Source organism: Poecilia reticulata, linkage group LG5, assembly GCF_000633615.1.
Source record: "Poecilia reticulata strain Guanapo linkage group LG5, Guppy_female_1.0+MT, whole genome shotgun sequence".
Classification (NCBI taxonomy): Eukaryota; Metazoa; Chordata; class Actinopteri; order Cyprinodontiformes; family Poeciliidae; genus Poecilia; species Poecilia reticulata.
This window is the reverse complement of record NC_024335.1, coordinates 7,304,066-7,319,619: the sequence shown is the minus strand read 5'-3', so window position 1 is coordinate 7,319,619 and position 15,554 is coordinate 7,304,066. Positions and strand designations below refer to the sequence as shown.

The 15,554-nt window shown below is 35.0% G+C and overlaps 1 protein-coding gene across 15 annotated transcripts in view; it reads left to right on the top strand.

Moving 5' to 3' along the window:
• atp2b2 (ATPase plasma membrane Ca2+ transporting 2) overlaps positions 1 to 15,554 on the top strand; it is a 119,937-nt gene that overhangs the window by 75,880 nt on the left and 28,503 nt on the right. For 11 of the 15 annotated variants that reach the window (XR_001776620.1, XM_008408527.2, XM_008408526.2 and 8 more), the window contains 6 exons: positions 1,903 to 2,160; positions 2,435 to 2,560; positions 6,687 to 6,812; positions 7,171 to 7,203; positions 8,680 to 8,772; positions 12,332 to 12,373. Coding sequence is in view for 14 of the 15 variants with exons in the window: in XM_008408527.2 (XP_008406749.1) it covers positions 1,903 to 2,160; positions 2,435 to 2,560; positions 6,687 to 6,812; positions 7,171 to 7,203; positions 8,680 to 8,772; positions 12,332 to 12,373 (678 nt within the window). In the remaining variant the exon portion in view is untranslated. The remainder of the gene's footprint in view (positions 1 to 1,902; positions 2,161 to 2,434; positions 2,561 to 6,686; positions 6,813 to 7,170; positions 7,204 to 8,679; positions 8,773 to 12,331; positions 12,374 to 15,554) is intronic. The other 4 variants (XM_008408533.2, XM_008408532.2, XM_008408536.2 and 1 more) reach the window with 4 other exon arrangements.

Below are 15,554 nucleotides of genomic sequence, written 5' to 3'. Positions count from 1 at the left end.
CAGTGTTGAAGGGAATTTAACCGATGACTCACCACCAGTAATCATGACTGATACACTCTCAACCACATTTGTGTAAACTCTCTTTTTAACAGGCGAGGCAGGTCCTAGTTTGTTTGTCACCTGCCTTAAGAGGTCAAGTGACTCATCAAGCACATATCTAATTTTTCTGCCCACAAAGTGTGAGCATTTGTGCACATTATGACTGTATTAAACGCATGTTGGAAAGATACTGGAAAGGTTAATGAAGTTTCGAGTGGAGAAATAACCTTGAGCTCCCAGGACCCATACATCAGCTCTGTGAGCCATGAAACAGGAAATGAAGACAGAGACAGTAAAGAGTTGCTGAGTCAGCTGCATCAGTCATCGCCTCTTTCGTTATCACAGTAATGGACTTCATTTTCCCTGCCCAGGGGTTCAGTCATCATTTTAAGGGATTTACAAGCTTAGATGAAGCTGAAAATGCCAAAGAGAAGATATGTTATTACCTCAGCCTTTGTGGTAGGTCTTAAGTTCATGACAAATATTCCTGTATATTGAATCACTAGTTTGATTAAGAATTTGTATGAAGACTGGACTGGATAAGCCGTTTCCTCTTCCTGCTCCCTTTGGAAACACCTTAATTTACAGAATATTTTGCTGGAAATGTTTTGTTGATGCAAATCTTTTTTCAATCTGTATTTGTTTTGTACACATTTTTTCAAATTATTTGAAATTATTTGAATACATTTTGGTAGGATAATGTTTAGTTTCATTGTAATTGTCAGTATCAAGTAAAAGATGGCAAGATAGCATTTTTAAATCCCATAAAATGCCTAAAAAAAGAAAACTGAAGTAAATATCTTGGTTTAATGTATTGGATTGTGTGTTGCTTCATTGCTCCACAGAGAACTGCTGCAGACAACAACATTTCTAATATTTCTACATTTCTAAGTATTATGTATAGAACATAAAATGTACTTTCAATCGCTTAAAAGAAAAGTAGGTCAATACCAATTAGTTTTTTAATGACATTAATTATATTAACATTTAATTTTTCAAAACTCTAAAGGACACTGAACAAACAAATTAAAAACATAATAAACCAATAAACCATCAACAAATAACAAAAATTGGGCTGATGCCAACAAGTTGCCAGTCCATTACAAGGCAACATAAAGAGACACAGGACAATCAAATGCTTAGTCTCCATGTAAATGGTTTCTTTCTTCTTTGTGTTTCTTTTTACCTATTTTTTTAAAAAACTGTTCAAAATATTTAAAAGAGCTAGTTTTGAGCATTTAATTTTTTTGAAGGCACATAGAGCATCATTAACCAGAAACGCTAATGTCCAAAATGATCTAGAGTATGCTAACTTTTGATGACTATATTCAGGACTGTGCATAAAGATCACACACTGTTCTGCTGACTGTAGTGCAGTGGATCAAGCTAGACAGAATGAACTCATCTAGTTTGAAGAAAAGAAAAAAATGAATTCCAGCAGAGTATTAAGAGATTTATTGTTTTTTTTTTTGTTTCTTTTGGTCCAGAGTGCAATGGCTCCAGGAGTATTACATGAACAAGCACAAAGAGTACTGGGAATAGGCCTTGTTTCATTCCCCAATATACCCTCGTCTACCAGTGTGCAGCCAGTAGAATGCAGAGCCTCATTTGAAGTAGGGCATATGAGGCAATGAGATGATGATTCTCATGGGTCTATTTAAGCCAGAGTTTGTTTTAATTTTTATACTTGCCTTTTGTGTAGCACAGTTCGTAGATGTAGGATTTGCACACGTAGACAGGTAACAGAAATAATCAACATCGACCCTTTCGGCTATAGCAATAACCTGAACAAACAGGTCAGATTGTTGATGAATGCCCAAGATGAATATGTTATTTGTGTCTTGCTTCTTCTTTGTTTTTCAGCATGCGGTGCAGCAGCCGGTGGAGTGGAGGATGAGGGTGAGGCAGACGCAGGCTGGATCGAGGGCGCTGCCATCCTCTTATCCGTAGTGTGTGTGGTTCTGGTGACGGCCTTCAACGACTGGTCGAAGGAGAAGCAGTTCCGTGGACTGCAGAGCCGCATCGAGCAGGAGCAGAAGTTTCAGGTGGTCCGTGGAAGCCAGGTCATACAGCTGCCTGTTGCCGACATTGTAGTTGGGGACATTGCGCAGATTAAATATGGTAAGTGTGAGATGGTCCTCAGCATTAGCCATTTAACACCTTAAATATGTTTGAAAATTATCACATTTTCCCGCCAGTTGACTCTTGTTTTGAAAACTAAAATGGAGAGTAAAATAGAGCTGTTGACAAATTTACAGATTTAGGCTTGAATTGAATAATGACTTAATAGCAGATAGATCTATAGAGAAAGCAAAAATACTACTACTTCATCTCTAGTTCCATTGTACTGTATATAAACAATATTTAATACTTTAAAATTTGTTTTGCTCTGCAGGTGATCTGCTTCCTACTGATGGAGTGTTGATCCAGGGCAATGACTTAAAAATTGATGAGTCATCGCTGACTGGAGAATCCGATCACGTCAAGAAGTCCGCAGACAAGGACCCCATGTTGTTATCTGGTATGTTAGTAACTTATACTAGATGGTATCGGGCAGAACATACACTACACTTGACAAATATTTATTCTGAAAAATGTACAATGGTTTTGTAATTTTCTGTCGGTAGGCCTGTGTAAATTTGCCACTCATCACAGGAGCCAAACATGTACATACAATAGACTTATAGGTTTATAGACTAATCTCACAACACTGACAAATTACCCTCTTAAAAAAAATGAGACATCTTGATCCTTTGAAAGGTGGCTACTTACTTTGTTGGAGGGGTTTTTTAGTACCTCCATGTTTCCAGCTGTCAAAAAGAGTTAATTCAAGGGGAATTGGTCGATAATGTGATGTCATATGAAGTCAGTTACTTCAGTAAATCTAATAGACCGATCAAGAAACCCAGTCCTGTCAGGAAGACGGTCAAGCCTTAATGGAAGGTATAGGCCAAGCTGCTGTGAAATTAGTTTGTGGTTTAATATTACCTTCAAACAAAGCAAAAACAAGACTAAAACAAAAGAAAAGGGTTGTGTTTAAGCATTTTTTTCTGTTTGTAGGAACCCTTTTTATATGTACATCATAAATATATTGGAGGAATAATTATATGACCACCTGTGGATTTTCTTAGCTCCAAGGAAGTGAGCGCTCACAAATATTTCATCCATCCATTTTCTTGACACCCTTGTCCCTTAGTGGGGTCGGGAGGGTTGCTGGTGCCTATCTCCAGCTAACGTTTGGAGGAAAATATATTATATTGCAATGATGATATCCAGTGTGATATATGCCTGCATTCCTCTTTTCTCTTTTCCTAATCTCTTCTTTCATCACTGTGTGAGCTTTAGCATTTTGGGTGATGCCTTTGTGTCTGGCATGAAGATCTGCTGCTGTGAGACTTTGCCAAACTGGCTCAGTACTATTTACATTAGTGTGCAAAATGCAAGTGTCTAATACTTGGAGTACAAACGTACTTTGCGGTATGAATATTGGACATGCTGATGTTGCTAGATGATACAGTCATTGTGCAGCCCTACTGAGTACTATTGTAAAATGTTCCTAGTTGTTGCTCTCTAGGTTTATAAGAATGTTGGTCCTCTCCTCTGAAGGAAATCTCCAGTTATTTTGGTTACCTCGCTATTGCTTGGCAGCTTAAAGCTCCATGTTTATCCAAAGTTATTTATGTATAACAGAACTCTGAAAGCTGTCTAGGTTACCCAGAGACTTTGATTTATTATTCATTCTGGAGTTTTCATTTTGTTGCACTGATGGTGTGTTTTAGGTCAGTGTCATTTTAAAAGACATAAATACGTATGGCTCATCTTCAGTGTACTTTCTGAAAAAATATTTTACATTAAATTGTTTTCTACTCAGCTTATATCATAATGTTTCCACCCCCATACTTTACTCTGTTGATGTTGGTCTAAAGGAAGCACTGCTTTAAATCAATCGGATACTAAAAATGAATCTTAAAACAGACTTGGACATGTGGCTCCTGCAGTGTTTTAAGCTCCTTTGATTTTATGGTTTAAAATCCTATTTTAAACCACAAAACAGGATTTTACATGGAGCTCCATACTGTGGCAAATCATGGTCATTTTAAATTTGTTCTATGGTCTTGAAAAACTACCAAGAGGCGTCACTGTCTCACTAATCTTCTTTCTTAACTCATAGCCCTCTGCAGTCTTGTGGTGATTTGTCTGTCTTGCCTCCAACATCTCTTTACAGCTCTTTGCTCTTTGTCATGGTGGTGGAGAGCCAGAAATAGAAAAAGATACAATCAGTATTTTCTGTGGGAGTCATAATTCTGGCTAGGTTGTAAGCCTTATTTCACTCAAAGACATGCAATCAAATTTGTGATTTTCATATTTTGATAAATGGTTATATTGTGGTTTATGTACAGCCTCACTCCTTCTTAATTAAACTACTATAACATTTGAGACAGTGTTATTTCTTTTTTTGTGAAAGAACTAACAAATCATCAAATGATCAAATAATGATTTCCCCTCTCTAATTATTCAAATATTTATTGGGTTTAAAATGATGCAAGTTTTTTTCTAATGTGAAAGTAAATTTAAATCACCGTCAGGCCTGATCCATAAAGTCTCTTTATCGATTAGTAGGGAATTAATGTTTTTCTTTTTCTTTGTTTGTCCGCTCTAAAATAAAAAAGATTATGGTGGAAGTTGCATACAAAATATTGTTTTGTTATTCTTTACCTCCAATTTAGGATTATAATACTTCAATCACCATAATTCACAGACGTATGTTTCTTTTTACAGCTCATTAGCCTTTATTATCACTGTATAGAAGATGTGCAACGACATTGGTAACTTTCTCATTGGTGCATAAGTATTCTAAATAATAAGAAAATTAGATGAATAATATGAAACCAGGAATATCACGGACAACAAAAATGTGGGCTAATCTGGTATCACGTTAAACTTTTTTCTTTTGGATAATTAGCTGTGTGCCTTTTTGCTGGCTGCTTTAATTAGCCTCAGACTCACCCACATCAACTTCGTCTCACGAAGGTTAATGAATTTGTGTGTGTGTGTGCGTGCGTGTGCGTGTGTGTGTGCGTGCGTGTGTGTGTGTATACAGTGTGTGTAAAGGTGCCAATGTAGTTTGCTGTCGACACATATCTGTATCTCGCACATTTATTCACTCTTGCTTTGAAATATTTAATGTAGATTAGCTTCTTTAATAAGGACATTTAACATTTTTCTGATTCATATCTTTCTGTGAAGCAGAAAGCGTATTTAATGATTTACTGTAACAGCACTGATTAAATATTAGTTTTAAAAAAAACCAAATCTCTAGAAGGTGTTTTTTTTATTTCCAAGAAGCTTTTAAAACACATTCACTTTGTCATGATGTCCAAAAGGCACATTTCAAAACCTTTAAATGTTGACTTATTGGTAGTGCTGAAAACTGTTAGGTTTGGCCTTAAACTGTACGACTTTTACCGATTTATTTTTTTAGTTTGAAGTTTTAAATAAATCCTAAAGTTTAAGAACATGCTGTGAAGAAGTATATGCTCCCTTAAATATTTCCAGTTTTTATTTATGTTTTGTTAAACTTAAGTGTTTTAGATCATCATACAAAGTAGAATTTTGAACAAAACCCTGTTTTTTCAGAACAAAAAGCTATCCAAACCAACTTTTACCTGTGTGGAAAAACATAATTCCCCTTAAACCTAATAACTGGTTGTTCCACCTTTCATGACAACGACTGCCATGAATCATTTGCAATAACTAGAAATTAGTTGTTATGCTGCTGGGATGAATTTCAGTCCCATCTTTTTAGCATAATTATTTGAACTCTGTGACATCAGAGGGTTTTTGAGCATGAAGTTTAAGGTTAAGCAAAAGTATCTCATTCAGATTTAATTTGAACATTAAGTAGGCCACTCCAAATCCTTCATTAACTTTCTTTTTTTCTTTTTATTGCTGGAAATTCTCTTTTAAGATTTTCTGCTAGAGACGAGTAATCATGATGACAATAAAGCAGCCAGAGACCATCGCACTTCCACCGCCCCATATTTCACTGTCTATATGATGTCCTTAAAAAAAAACTGCACTTTGCACCAAGTTTACTTGTATTTGAACAACCAGAAACAACAAACATGAGTAATTTCATACAAAATAATAGGAGTGTGTTTTTGTTGTTCTTGTCCTTCAACAATGTTCTTGTAATCCTTTCCAGACTAGCTGTTTATTTATCAAATTTTTCAATCAAAGCATGATGTAATTTGTTCACCATATGAGGAAGGTTATATCTAAATGATTTCTTAAATCTACAAGTCTGAATAAAATGTTTTTTATATTGGACCTGGGTGTGGTTGGTGAGATAGAATATAATTACACTTTACAATTTAACATCAACAATGCATTACTTCTAGAGCTTTAAATCAGATTAGGTTTAATCATTTTAATATTTTTTAGAAAAAAAAAACTTTCATTTTCTGTTTATTCAGGTTGTCTTTGTTTAAAAAGAAAATTGAGAGATGATTTAAAACACTAAAGTAAGACAAACGTCAGAATGGAAGAATCCTGTAAGGGAGCACATATTTCCCACAGGACTGTAGATAATCACTGAAATATAGATGTATGTGTAATGTTTTATTACCACGCTGTCCTTCTTTCAGGGACCCATGTTATGGAGGGGTCAGGACGTATGGTGGTGACTGCAGTTGGTGTCAACTCGCAGACTGGAATCATCTTTACCCTCCTTGGGGCTGGTGTTGAGGAAGAGGAGAAGAAAGAGAAGAAAGGTAAAATCATTACATCCCTAAACATTAGTCATTCTGAGGCTTTGTTTGTGCTTTTAATTTTTAACAGTGCTACTCTGCAGCATATCCTTCAAATCAGCTTTTGTCATTTCATTACCTTATGTATGGAAAGTCTGTGTAGCTCGTTGTGTTATATAAGTGTTTTTTTTAAGTATCTGATACATTTTAGACACTAAGGTATAACCAGAGGTATTTGTGTGATACACTGCATTGCAGTCAGATGAATATGTACTCGTACTGTATGAGATGAGTATTGGTGGTACTGATGCAGTATCCAGGTTCTGTGGGTTCAGGTGCATCATTGTCCTTACTCTCTTATTGTTCCAAATTTTCCTCGAAGGAGAGGCAGTGGAAGATGGACATCAGAACACAGGTAGAGTATCACCTTTCTCTGACCCCTGGGAGTTGTACCTAGTTAGTCCTACATGTGATTCCCGATAAATCCCACTGATTTATTCACTCCTTTCCTGGAGCCGAGTGCCACTCCTCCAACTTAAAAAGAGATATTTTTTAATCACAACACTGCATCTTTTTAAGTGCTAACAGTTAACATATTTCATAGTGCATAACCCTTTGCTGCTATATAACAAGCTTTGCACTCATCAAACTAACTAGCTCACGTGGGTCCTCTTTGGTGAGTGCTTTGTTATAGAACAATGACATGAGTGTGACAGCCTTGCAGGTGTACAGAACATGTACCGGCAGCAGAAGCAGATTTAAACATTATCGCCTCTATTCTTGTTTAACACAAGCCGTTAAGGCTGTCTGCTTTGAAGCTTTTTTTTAATTTTTTTTTACTGTTACTGCTTTCTCAGACTAAATGTAGTCAGTAAATTTAAAATCTAATATCTCTGGAGATTTTCTCAGATCTGAAAACGAACAGATTCTGTGTCTTTGTTTCACTTGTAGTTTAATTAAAATTAATTGGCAACATTTTATTTTAATTTAGACAGTCTTCTAGCTTTTATTCCTTGTTCAGTTGCTTTAGACTGAAAGATCCCAGTAGCCTTAAAACTGGTGAATTAATTGTTGCCTTTCAATATAAACAAACTGAGACCGAAAAATATTTTAGTTCAGCATTTTTCTGTCAACAGTGCAGAGTTGACATAAGTAGTAGAATGTGTTTAGAAAAGCACAGTTACTTATTAGTTACTGAATCGCCATTATTCCTTTTCTTTTTTCTTTTTTTTTACCAGGAGAAATTATAGTTCATTCTTTATTGCCAAATAAAGCGTTGTCTGTTTATTGGTTGGCTATGCTATTTTTCCTTGCTTTATTTACTTTACATTGAAGATTTTAATTTTTAATCTGGTTATTTGTTGGTTATTCAACAAATGTAATTATGATTTGTGATGCTTATAGACATTACATGAATAACATGGTTTGAAAAAGCTTATCTTATCTAAAACCTAAATAAAAATGACCATGTAATCATTTAAACCTAATTGGACACATTCAGTATAATTATATTATTTACTACATCAACCAGTGTTAACTTTTACAGTTTATATATATATATATTATATATATATATATATATTTTAATCTTAGTATAGTTTTCGACAGATTTAGATCTCATGCTTCATGTCTGTTTACTGTTGCACTGTTTTATTGTATGAGATCATAGCTGTTGGATAAAAAAGATTAAATAATGCATTTACAAATAAATGTTTATGCTTCACACTAATCATTAAGTCTGCATATTATGCTGAACCTCTGTATTCTGCTATAACCATGTTATTTCTGTTCACTGTCTTGTGTGTGCACATGGTTGGGCGTGTTTGTGGGGACGTGTGTGTATCTGTGTGTTTTGGTTCATTCACGTTGAAATTTCATTGTTACTGGCTAGACTGCTCCCATCCCCCAAACCACCCCATTGCAACTATAGCCACGGATGGGGCTGCAGGCATTAATGCCCCTGGCACTGCCAGCCTAATTAATGGTAGGTTGACACAATGTCTGATCTCTGACCTCTCTCTGTTGTGACTTTTGACTTGTCCTCTGTCCTTCTTCATTCTCCGACTGCCTCCTATCATGGATGCCTACCTTCTGCTGATTTCTGCCCTTAGTTATTTGGGACCTTTTTGTGTCCATGCTGTCCATGCATGCCTGATTTAGTTGTAGAAATTAGTGTTGTGTTCTTGTTATTGTCCCCGTGTGCCTTCAGTTTCTATGTATGATACCGGGAACAGATTGCACCATCCATCACTATGTATTTTTTTACAAGTAATGAAAGCATTTTAGGCCTTCAATGCTGACAAATTATAATAATAATGAGATACAAATAAATACGTTAATTTAGATATCAGTATGCAAGGCAATAAGCAGTTTCAAAGTTCTTTGGTAGGGTCATCTCATTTTGTTTGGTGAACTTGGAGGTCATGTAGCCCTGATCCTCTATTTTCACCAGAATAAGATGCAGGAGCATTATTCTCATTTAGTGTTGCGTTGATGTTTCTCCTTTCTGGGTTCTTGGAGTGGTTCTCCAAGATGTTTATGGTAAAGATGGGAGGGGTGACCGTGTCCTGTCCTGGGATGAAATGCAACTTTTTTTTTTGTTTTAAGCTTTATTGTTACTCTAGGAAGCTGGCTTAATGTGCACATTTTGACCAAAATGGGTTCGCCATGGTATACTAGCACTCAGTCCCAGTTGCATTCTCTTCTTCGACATTTGCGTTGAGAAACATTGTAAAATAGATGTAGATAGACCTCTGATTGTCTTCCTATAAAAACATGTAAACATTATAGACTAAAATTAGTTGTCATATCTTTGCATCTTTATTAATTAACCCACAAGTTGGCTGGTTTTTAATTTAACTGTAATTAACTTCCCTTCTGTCGAGAAGACTCCAAAGGCATAATAAACTCGTGTCCCCAAACGTAGCTTCTGAAATGCCCCCAGTTGTTGTTGCATAACTTCATCATGTGGGAGGTTTTTACTTCAGGCTCTTTTTCTCTCTTTGTTGTGTTCACATCTCCAGTTTGCCTTCCTCTGAATGTGATTTGCATGTGTTTTCTGAACTTTCCTTTGCATGCTGTCTGCTGTTTGTATATGGTGTACTGATGTTTGTGCTGTACATCCCCTCACTGTCTTCAGTGCAATGCTCTTTCTACTGGTTGTCGTAAACATCATGTAATATATACACTTTGACTCATATTGTTTATAATGTTTAAAATATTTATATTAAAACTCAGGTTTTTTTTTTTACTATTCCATTTTGCTGCATTTAATATGAAAGTACAGTTCAATAAAATAGAATATCACGCAAAAGAATATTATTTTAGTAATTCAATTAAAAAGGTGAAACACTTATTCTGTAGACCCATAACACAGTTATGTAATTTTAGTATTTTGTCTATTAATTTAAATGAATGTGGCTTAGAGCTGATTAAACCCCAAAGTTTAGGTTCTTAGCGAATTATAATATTGCATTAAAAGGATATTTTACATAAATGTACTATTATAACCCACCACTTGATTCGGAAGTGATTGATACCATCCAAAATAAGAGTAATACAATGTTAGCTTGTTGCTAAAGAAGATGGATGTTGACAGAGTCCTGTGCCCAAACATATTAATGGAAAGTTGAGCGGAAGGAAAAAAGTTATGCAGACTACATAAAGAGCCACGACTTTGATCTTATTGTTACATAAAGTGCATTTATGAGAATTTAGGAAAGATTTACAAGGCGTGCAAGCTTTTCAAAAGGCACCCGTGTAGATGCAGAATGGAAATGTGCTACAAGTGTTGCATTACTTGAGGAAAGAAACTCCTGAACTAGACACATCAGAAACATTTTATGTAGATTAAGAAAAATGACTGGTCTTCTAATCAAAAGTCCAAAGTTCTCTTGCTGATTTAAGTTTTGGATTTTATTTGGACAAATGCACTGAAATCTTGAAGCGATTCATTCGTCTTGGTCGGCCAGAAAACTAATCTTCCTCTTGAGTTTTGTCAAGATGAAGATCACCGTCACCAAACCAAATAACATAGTCCAACAATGTAACTTTAAGTCATAATCATAAAAAAATACCAGCAATTTATGATTAGTGTGGTGTGAAACAGACTTTTTAAAAACTTTGACGTTTAATCAGATTTCTACTTTTACATCAGTTATGATTCCAGAATTATTTTTATTTGCTGAAAGCCAACAAAAGCTAAACAATTTGGCAATCCCCAGGTGACGGTTCTCTGTTTTTGTAAACAAGTTGTAGTTTGTAGTTGCCCTGTTGCTGTGTTCATTTGTGACAATCTGTGATAAAGACACAGATTGTGTTGAAACATTAGTCTCCATGCAGCACAATGAAACTGATAACTGATCAGTGAACTCAAGCCTTTTCTGCTTCATGTAATTTTATGTATTTCAGCCGTAAAGCACCTGATTGAGCCACTGTTAGCTGAAAGACGTGTTGTGCTTCAAAAGTTTTTCTAACAGCTTAATTTGAGGATTTGAGGAACACCTGTAGACGTATGTGAAGGTGTCATCTCAAACACATTGGCTCATTGTGTGATGTGGTGGAAGAATAAAAAAGGAGAGAATTTGCTTAAGGACATGATCCTGACTGTTAAGTACAGTACATGGCAGCATCATTTGGTGTAGTTGTTTAGAAAAGAGAATTAAATGAAAATATTGCCACATCTCCTCAAGACATCAGCCAATAAATTAATACTTGGCTGCAAATAGGTCTTCCTAAAGGACAATGACCCAAAACATACACATACATTTTTAAAAAGGAGGATAAGGACAAAAAGTAATTGTATTAGAATTGCATAGAAAGTTAGTCCGGAAAGGTTTATGATTTTTAAAGTGGTTATTACATCACTCTGTTACACCGGTTCTAGAGGAATGGGTCAGAATTTTAGCAAACTACTGCAAAAAGCACATGCCAAGCATGCCCAAAATGTTTAAGTAAAATACTAAGAAAAAATATTTAGAAAATATATTTAGACATCTGACTCTGGAAAGAGTTAAAAAAAATCTATCTAATTGGAAAAAGGTTTATAATAAAACTGACAGAAAAAATGGGAACAATTAAATCTGGTGTGATGTTAAGAAAATAATTTGATATGTATTCTTATAGTGCATCTGAATATCTGGTTTTAACGTAATGAGTTTCACTTTTTTATTTGAATTACTGAGATAAAAATAAATTCAATAGCATTCTAATAATATTCTAGTATTTTGTGTCCCCCAAATTAGACAAATTGACCCTTTGAGTAGCCAAAGACACTTTTGTTCTTAATTCATTTCTAATTTATTGATAGATAATTTATTCTTACTGGATTTTTTTTTTCTTACTGACCTACTTCTGAGAGGCTGTAGCAAACTGTTACATAACATCACTTATGTATCACAAGCTTTTTTTATGTGACTGTCACAAAGATGTTATTAAAAGTCATTATCCTGTCTCACTGTTTGTTTCATCTCTGTGGTGACGGTTTGTTGACCTGTCTGTCTTGGTTATTTTTGTTGTTGTTGTCCTGTATGTCTTCATCATAGGTAAAATGCAAGATGGCAATATGGAGAGCAACCAGATTAAAGGTAACTAAATCATATGTTTAACCCTCTCCTTCTTCCTTCTACTTCTTTCCACTCATACGTTGTCCTCGTTTACGATGTGTGGTGTAAGCCCTGGGTCAAAGCAGGTGGAAATCCCTGCGTTTCAGTCCTTTATTTATTTTCATCCACGTTCTTAGAAATAGACTGAGGCAGTTCTAATTCAGTATGTAATCTGAAGACATTGGAGTCTATCACTGGTTGTGCCCAGTTTTAGACTCTGAGATGATATCAGAAACATTATTTGACCAAGGTTTATTACCCACAATCACTTTAGGTTACAAAATACCCTTCTTTTAACTCCCTCATTGCCTGTCACTGATGTGTTGTCTGTGGTCTAATGTTCCCTTGTTCTCATTTTGTTGTCAGCTCATCTTGTTCTTTCTGGTAGAATAGCAGCCTGTCGCCTTGCAATTCTGTGTCAAGTTCACTCAAACTACTCTATGGAATAAATACTGCTTTAAATGCTTTATATCTGTTTATGTATAATTTGAAATTGTTTGATTTGGCATTAAGGAAAATTATCCATTTTATTATTTTTTCTTGTAATGTAAGATCAAATTAAAAATAGGTCAATATTTCCCTGAAAGAGAAAAACTCAATATTTTAAATCCTGTAACCAGATGTATGCACATTGATTTAGGGTTTTTTATGCAGTCATCTGGATACAGATTTAAAACTAGCTACCTGCGCTGTGTAGAAACACATTTCTTTTCACTGTCTCTCTGAATCAGATTAAACTTTTCCTGTTTTAGGTCAGCTAGGTTTAGTATTTGCTTAAAAATTAGGATTTTTTTTTACTTGTTTTTTGCTTCATTGTAAGTTGTTGTTGCCTAAAATTATTATGCATTTAGACAATTCTGAAGGCCTACATGATGATGTTGTGGCTTTGTAAGGTTCTTTTGTGGAAGCTCACTGGTGCATGTACTGTAATTTTTGGACTATAAGCTGCACTATTTCACACACTTTGAACACTGCAATGCGGTGAAAATACAGTTTTTTACCTAGTAGTTTTAAAAGGCTGGACTGCTGCATGATGAAGAGGACAGTACAAGCTCAAGAGCAAAAGTGACATTGAGAGCGGCAATGAAAGAATCTGAAAAAGTGTGTGCACCCAGATTTACGCTACTTGCGGCACCACTTTGCTGCAACCCATAGAAGTGCTCAGAGAAGCGTGTGTAGGAAATGCAAGATAAGTCAACTTCAGTGGTTTTAGTGTCCAGGAAGAAAATTAAGATTACGATCAAATAGTTTTATAATCAGCTATTTTATGTTGCAGGTACTGTTTGGGAAAAAAAAATACAGTACATATTTCAATGAAACCTCTTTATGTAGATAACTGGGGTTTATAAACAAGTGTGACCTACAGGAGTTTGATTTATGTATTTATTTTTCTTTTAAAGTTAATTTATGCAGCTTATTTTCGGGTGCTCTCAATAGCCCGGAAATTATGGTATAAAGCAGCATTTCAAATGCACCGCTTCCTTGTGTAACATCATGGAAAAGTAATAATCAGTCAGGTTTATAATTGGGTGAAATTTCCATATACCTGAAGGTATTTCACCTTTTTAAAAAAGGTATTGAACCACTGCCCTAAGCATAAAGCCACGTTAGTTAAAAATTGGTTTAAAACAAATATAGTCCATGTTTAAAACAAAAAAAAAAGAATCAGTCTTCTCCAGTAGCAATAAAAATGTGAGAATCCTTACCTAAAAGGGGAAAAGTTTAGTCTGATTTAATATCATACAGTGTGGAGAAAATGCTGTGCATCCTTTTACACAGTCTCTGCGCATATCTGGTTTCAATTATACAGCATCTTTAAAAAGTACCACTCCAGCACTACTAGTAGCTTCAGTATGTTCAACCTGGAAATACAAGTGTGTTATAGTATATTCTTACAGGTTTAGGCAGTCTGTCATTTGCTTAATCAAAGTTAGACAAAGAGAATCACGTATGCAGAAAAATAAAATGCACAACCACTGACTGAGGCAAATGTGCCACATTAAATTTGTGTTTTTATGACCATCGATGCATGCCTCATTGTGGTAGAAGAATTAAGCTGTAATGATTCTTGGTAATAGAGTGCATTAACAGAGAAGGAGAGGATGTGTGTGTCAGAGGAAAACGGAGATGAAAACAGGGTAACAGCAGAAGTCTGTTACTTCGTCTCCACCTTTTACTATCAGAGCAATATTTTTTTATCATTCATAATTTCTTTTTCACAGAGTACCTCATCCTTGCCACACCATTAAATATTTTATATGGCTTAAAGTTGACAGAAAATCAATTCCTTTTTAGCTGACAGCAGAGGTGATATATTGCGCTTGTAATGCACAGTCATATTCAGTAAATCAGAATAGCAGTTCTATTTTATGATGTTAAGATGAGACCCTTTTGTACCATTTTGAAAATAACTTTTAAACAGGTATGAAACATATGTTTCACTAAGCCCATATTTATGTTTTTAAAAATAGTTTGGGTTTTTTTTTTTTGGTCTGATGTCATATTCCAATTTTAAATGTAATGTTTTTATTACCTGTAAGTGGAAAATCATCAAAGCTAACTAATAAATGCTTTTAAACATCCATCTGTGTGTAGTTAATCTATAGAAGGTTTCTGGTGATAAAGCTCCTAAAGTAAATGGACTTTTCAGGATTATTCTAATTTGTTGAATGGGTTTGTACATGTATCATCATGTGTTTCAGAAGATAGTTTTTGATGCCACGATGGACTGGAAATTTTTTTCTATGGCTATTGGTTTCCAGCATATTCCCTTTTTTAAAAAGCTTCAATTTATTAAAGCAGGTGATGATATTCCTATACTATTTGAAAAGAGAATCTTCTAAACATCTCTACCAACAAGTGCAATTCTGCAAATAGGTCAGTGATGATATTGCTGTGGAAAATGATTTCATTTCTGTAGATGTAATGACCTGATTTGTAAAAGCCATTGTCACATTGAGACATGTGTGTCTTGTGGTCAAAGACCTAAGTCAAAGACATATTTTTTGTATTATTTATATTGAAGTGGTTTCCAACAGAATTAAGTTTCCTTGAACCTTTTCAAATCAAAATCTGCTTTATTGGCCAAGATTGTGTGCACAAACAAGCAATTTGACTTTGGTATTCATACGGTCTCAACGTACAGACATTAAGTATGAATATA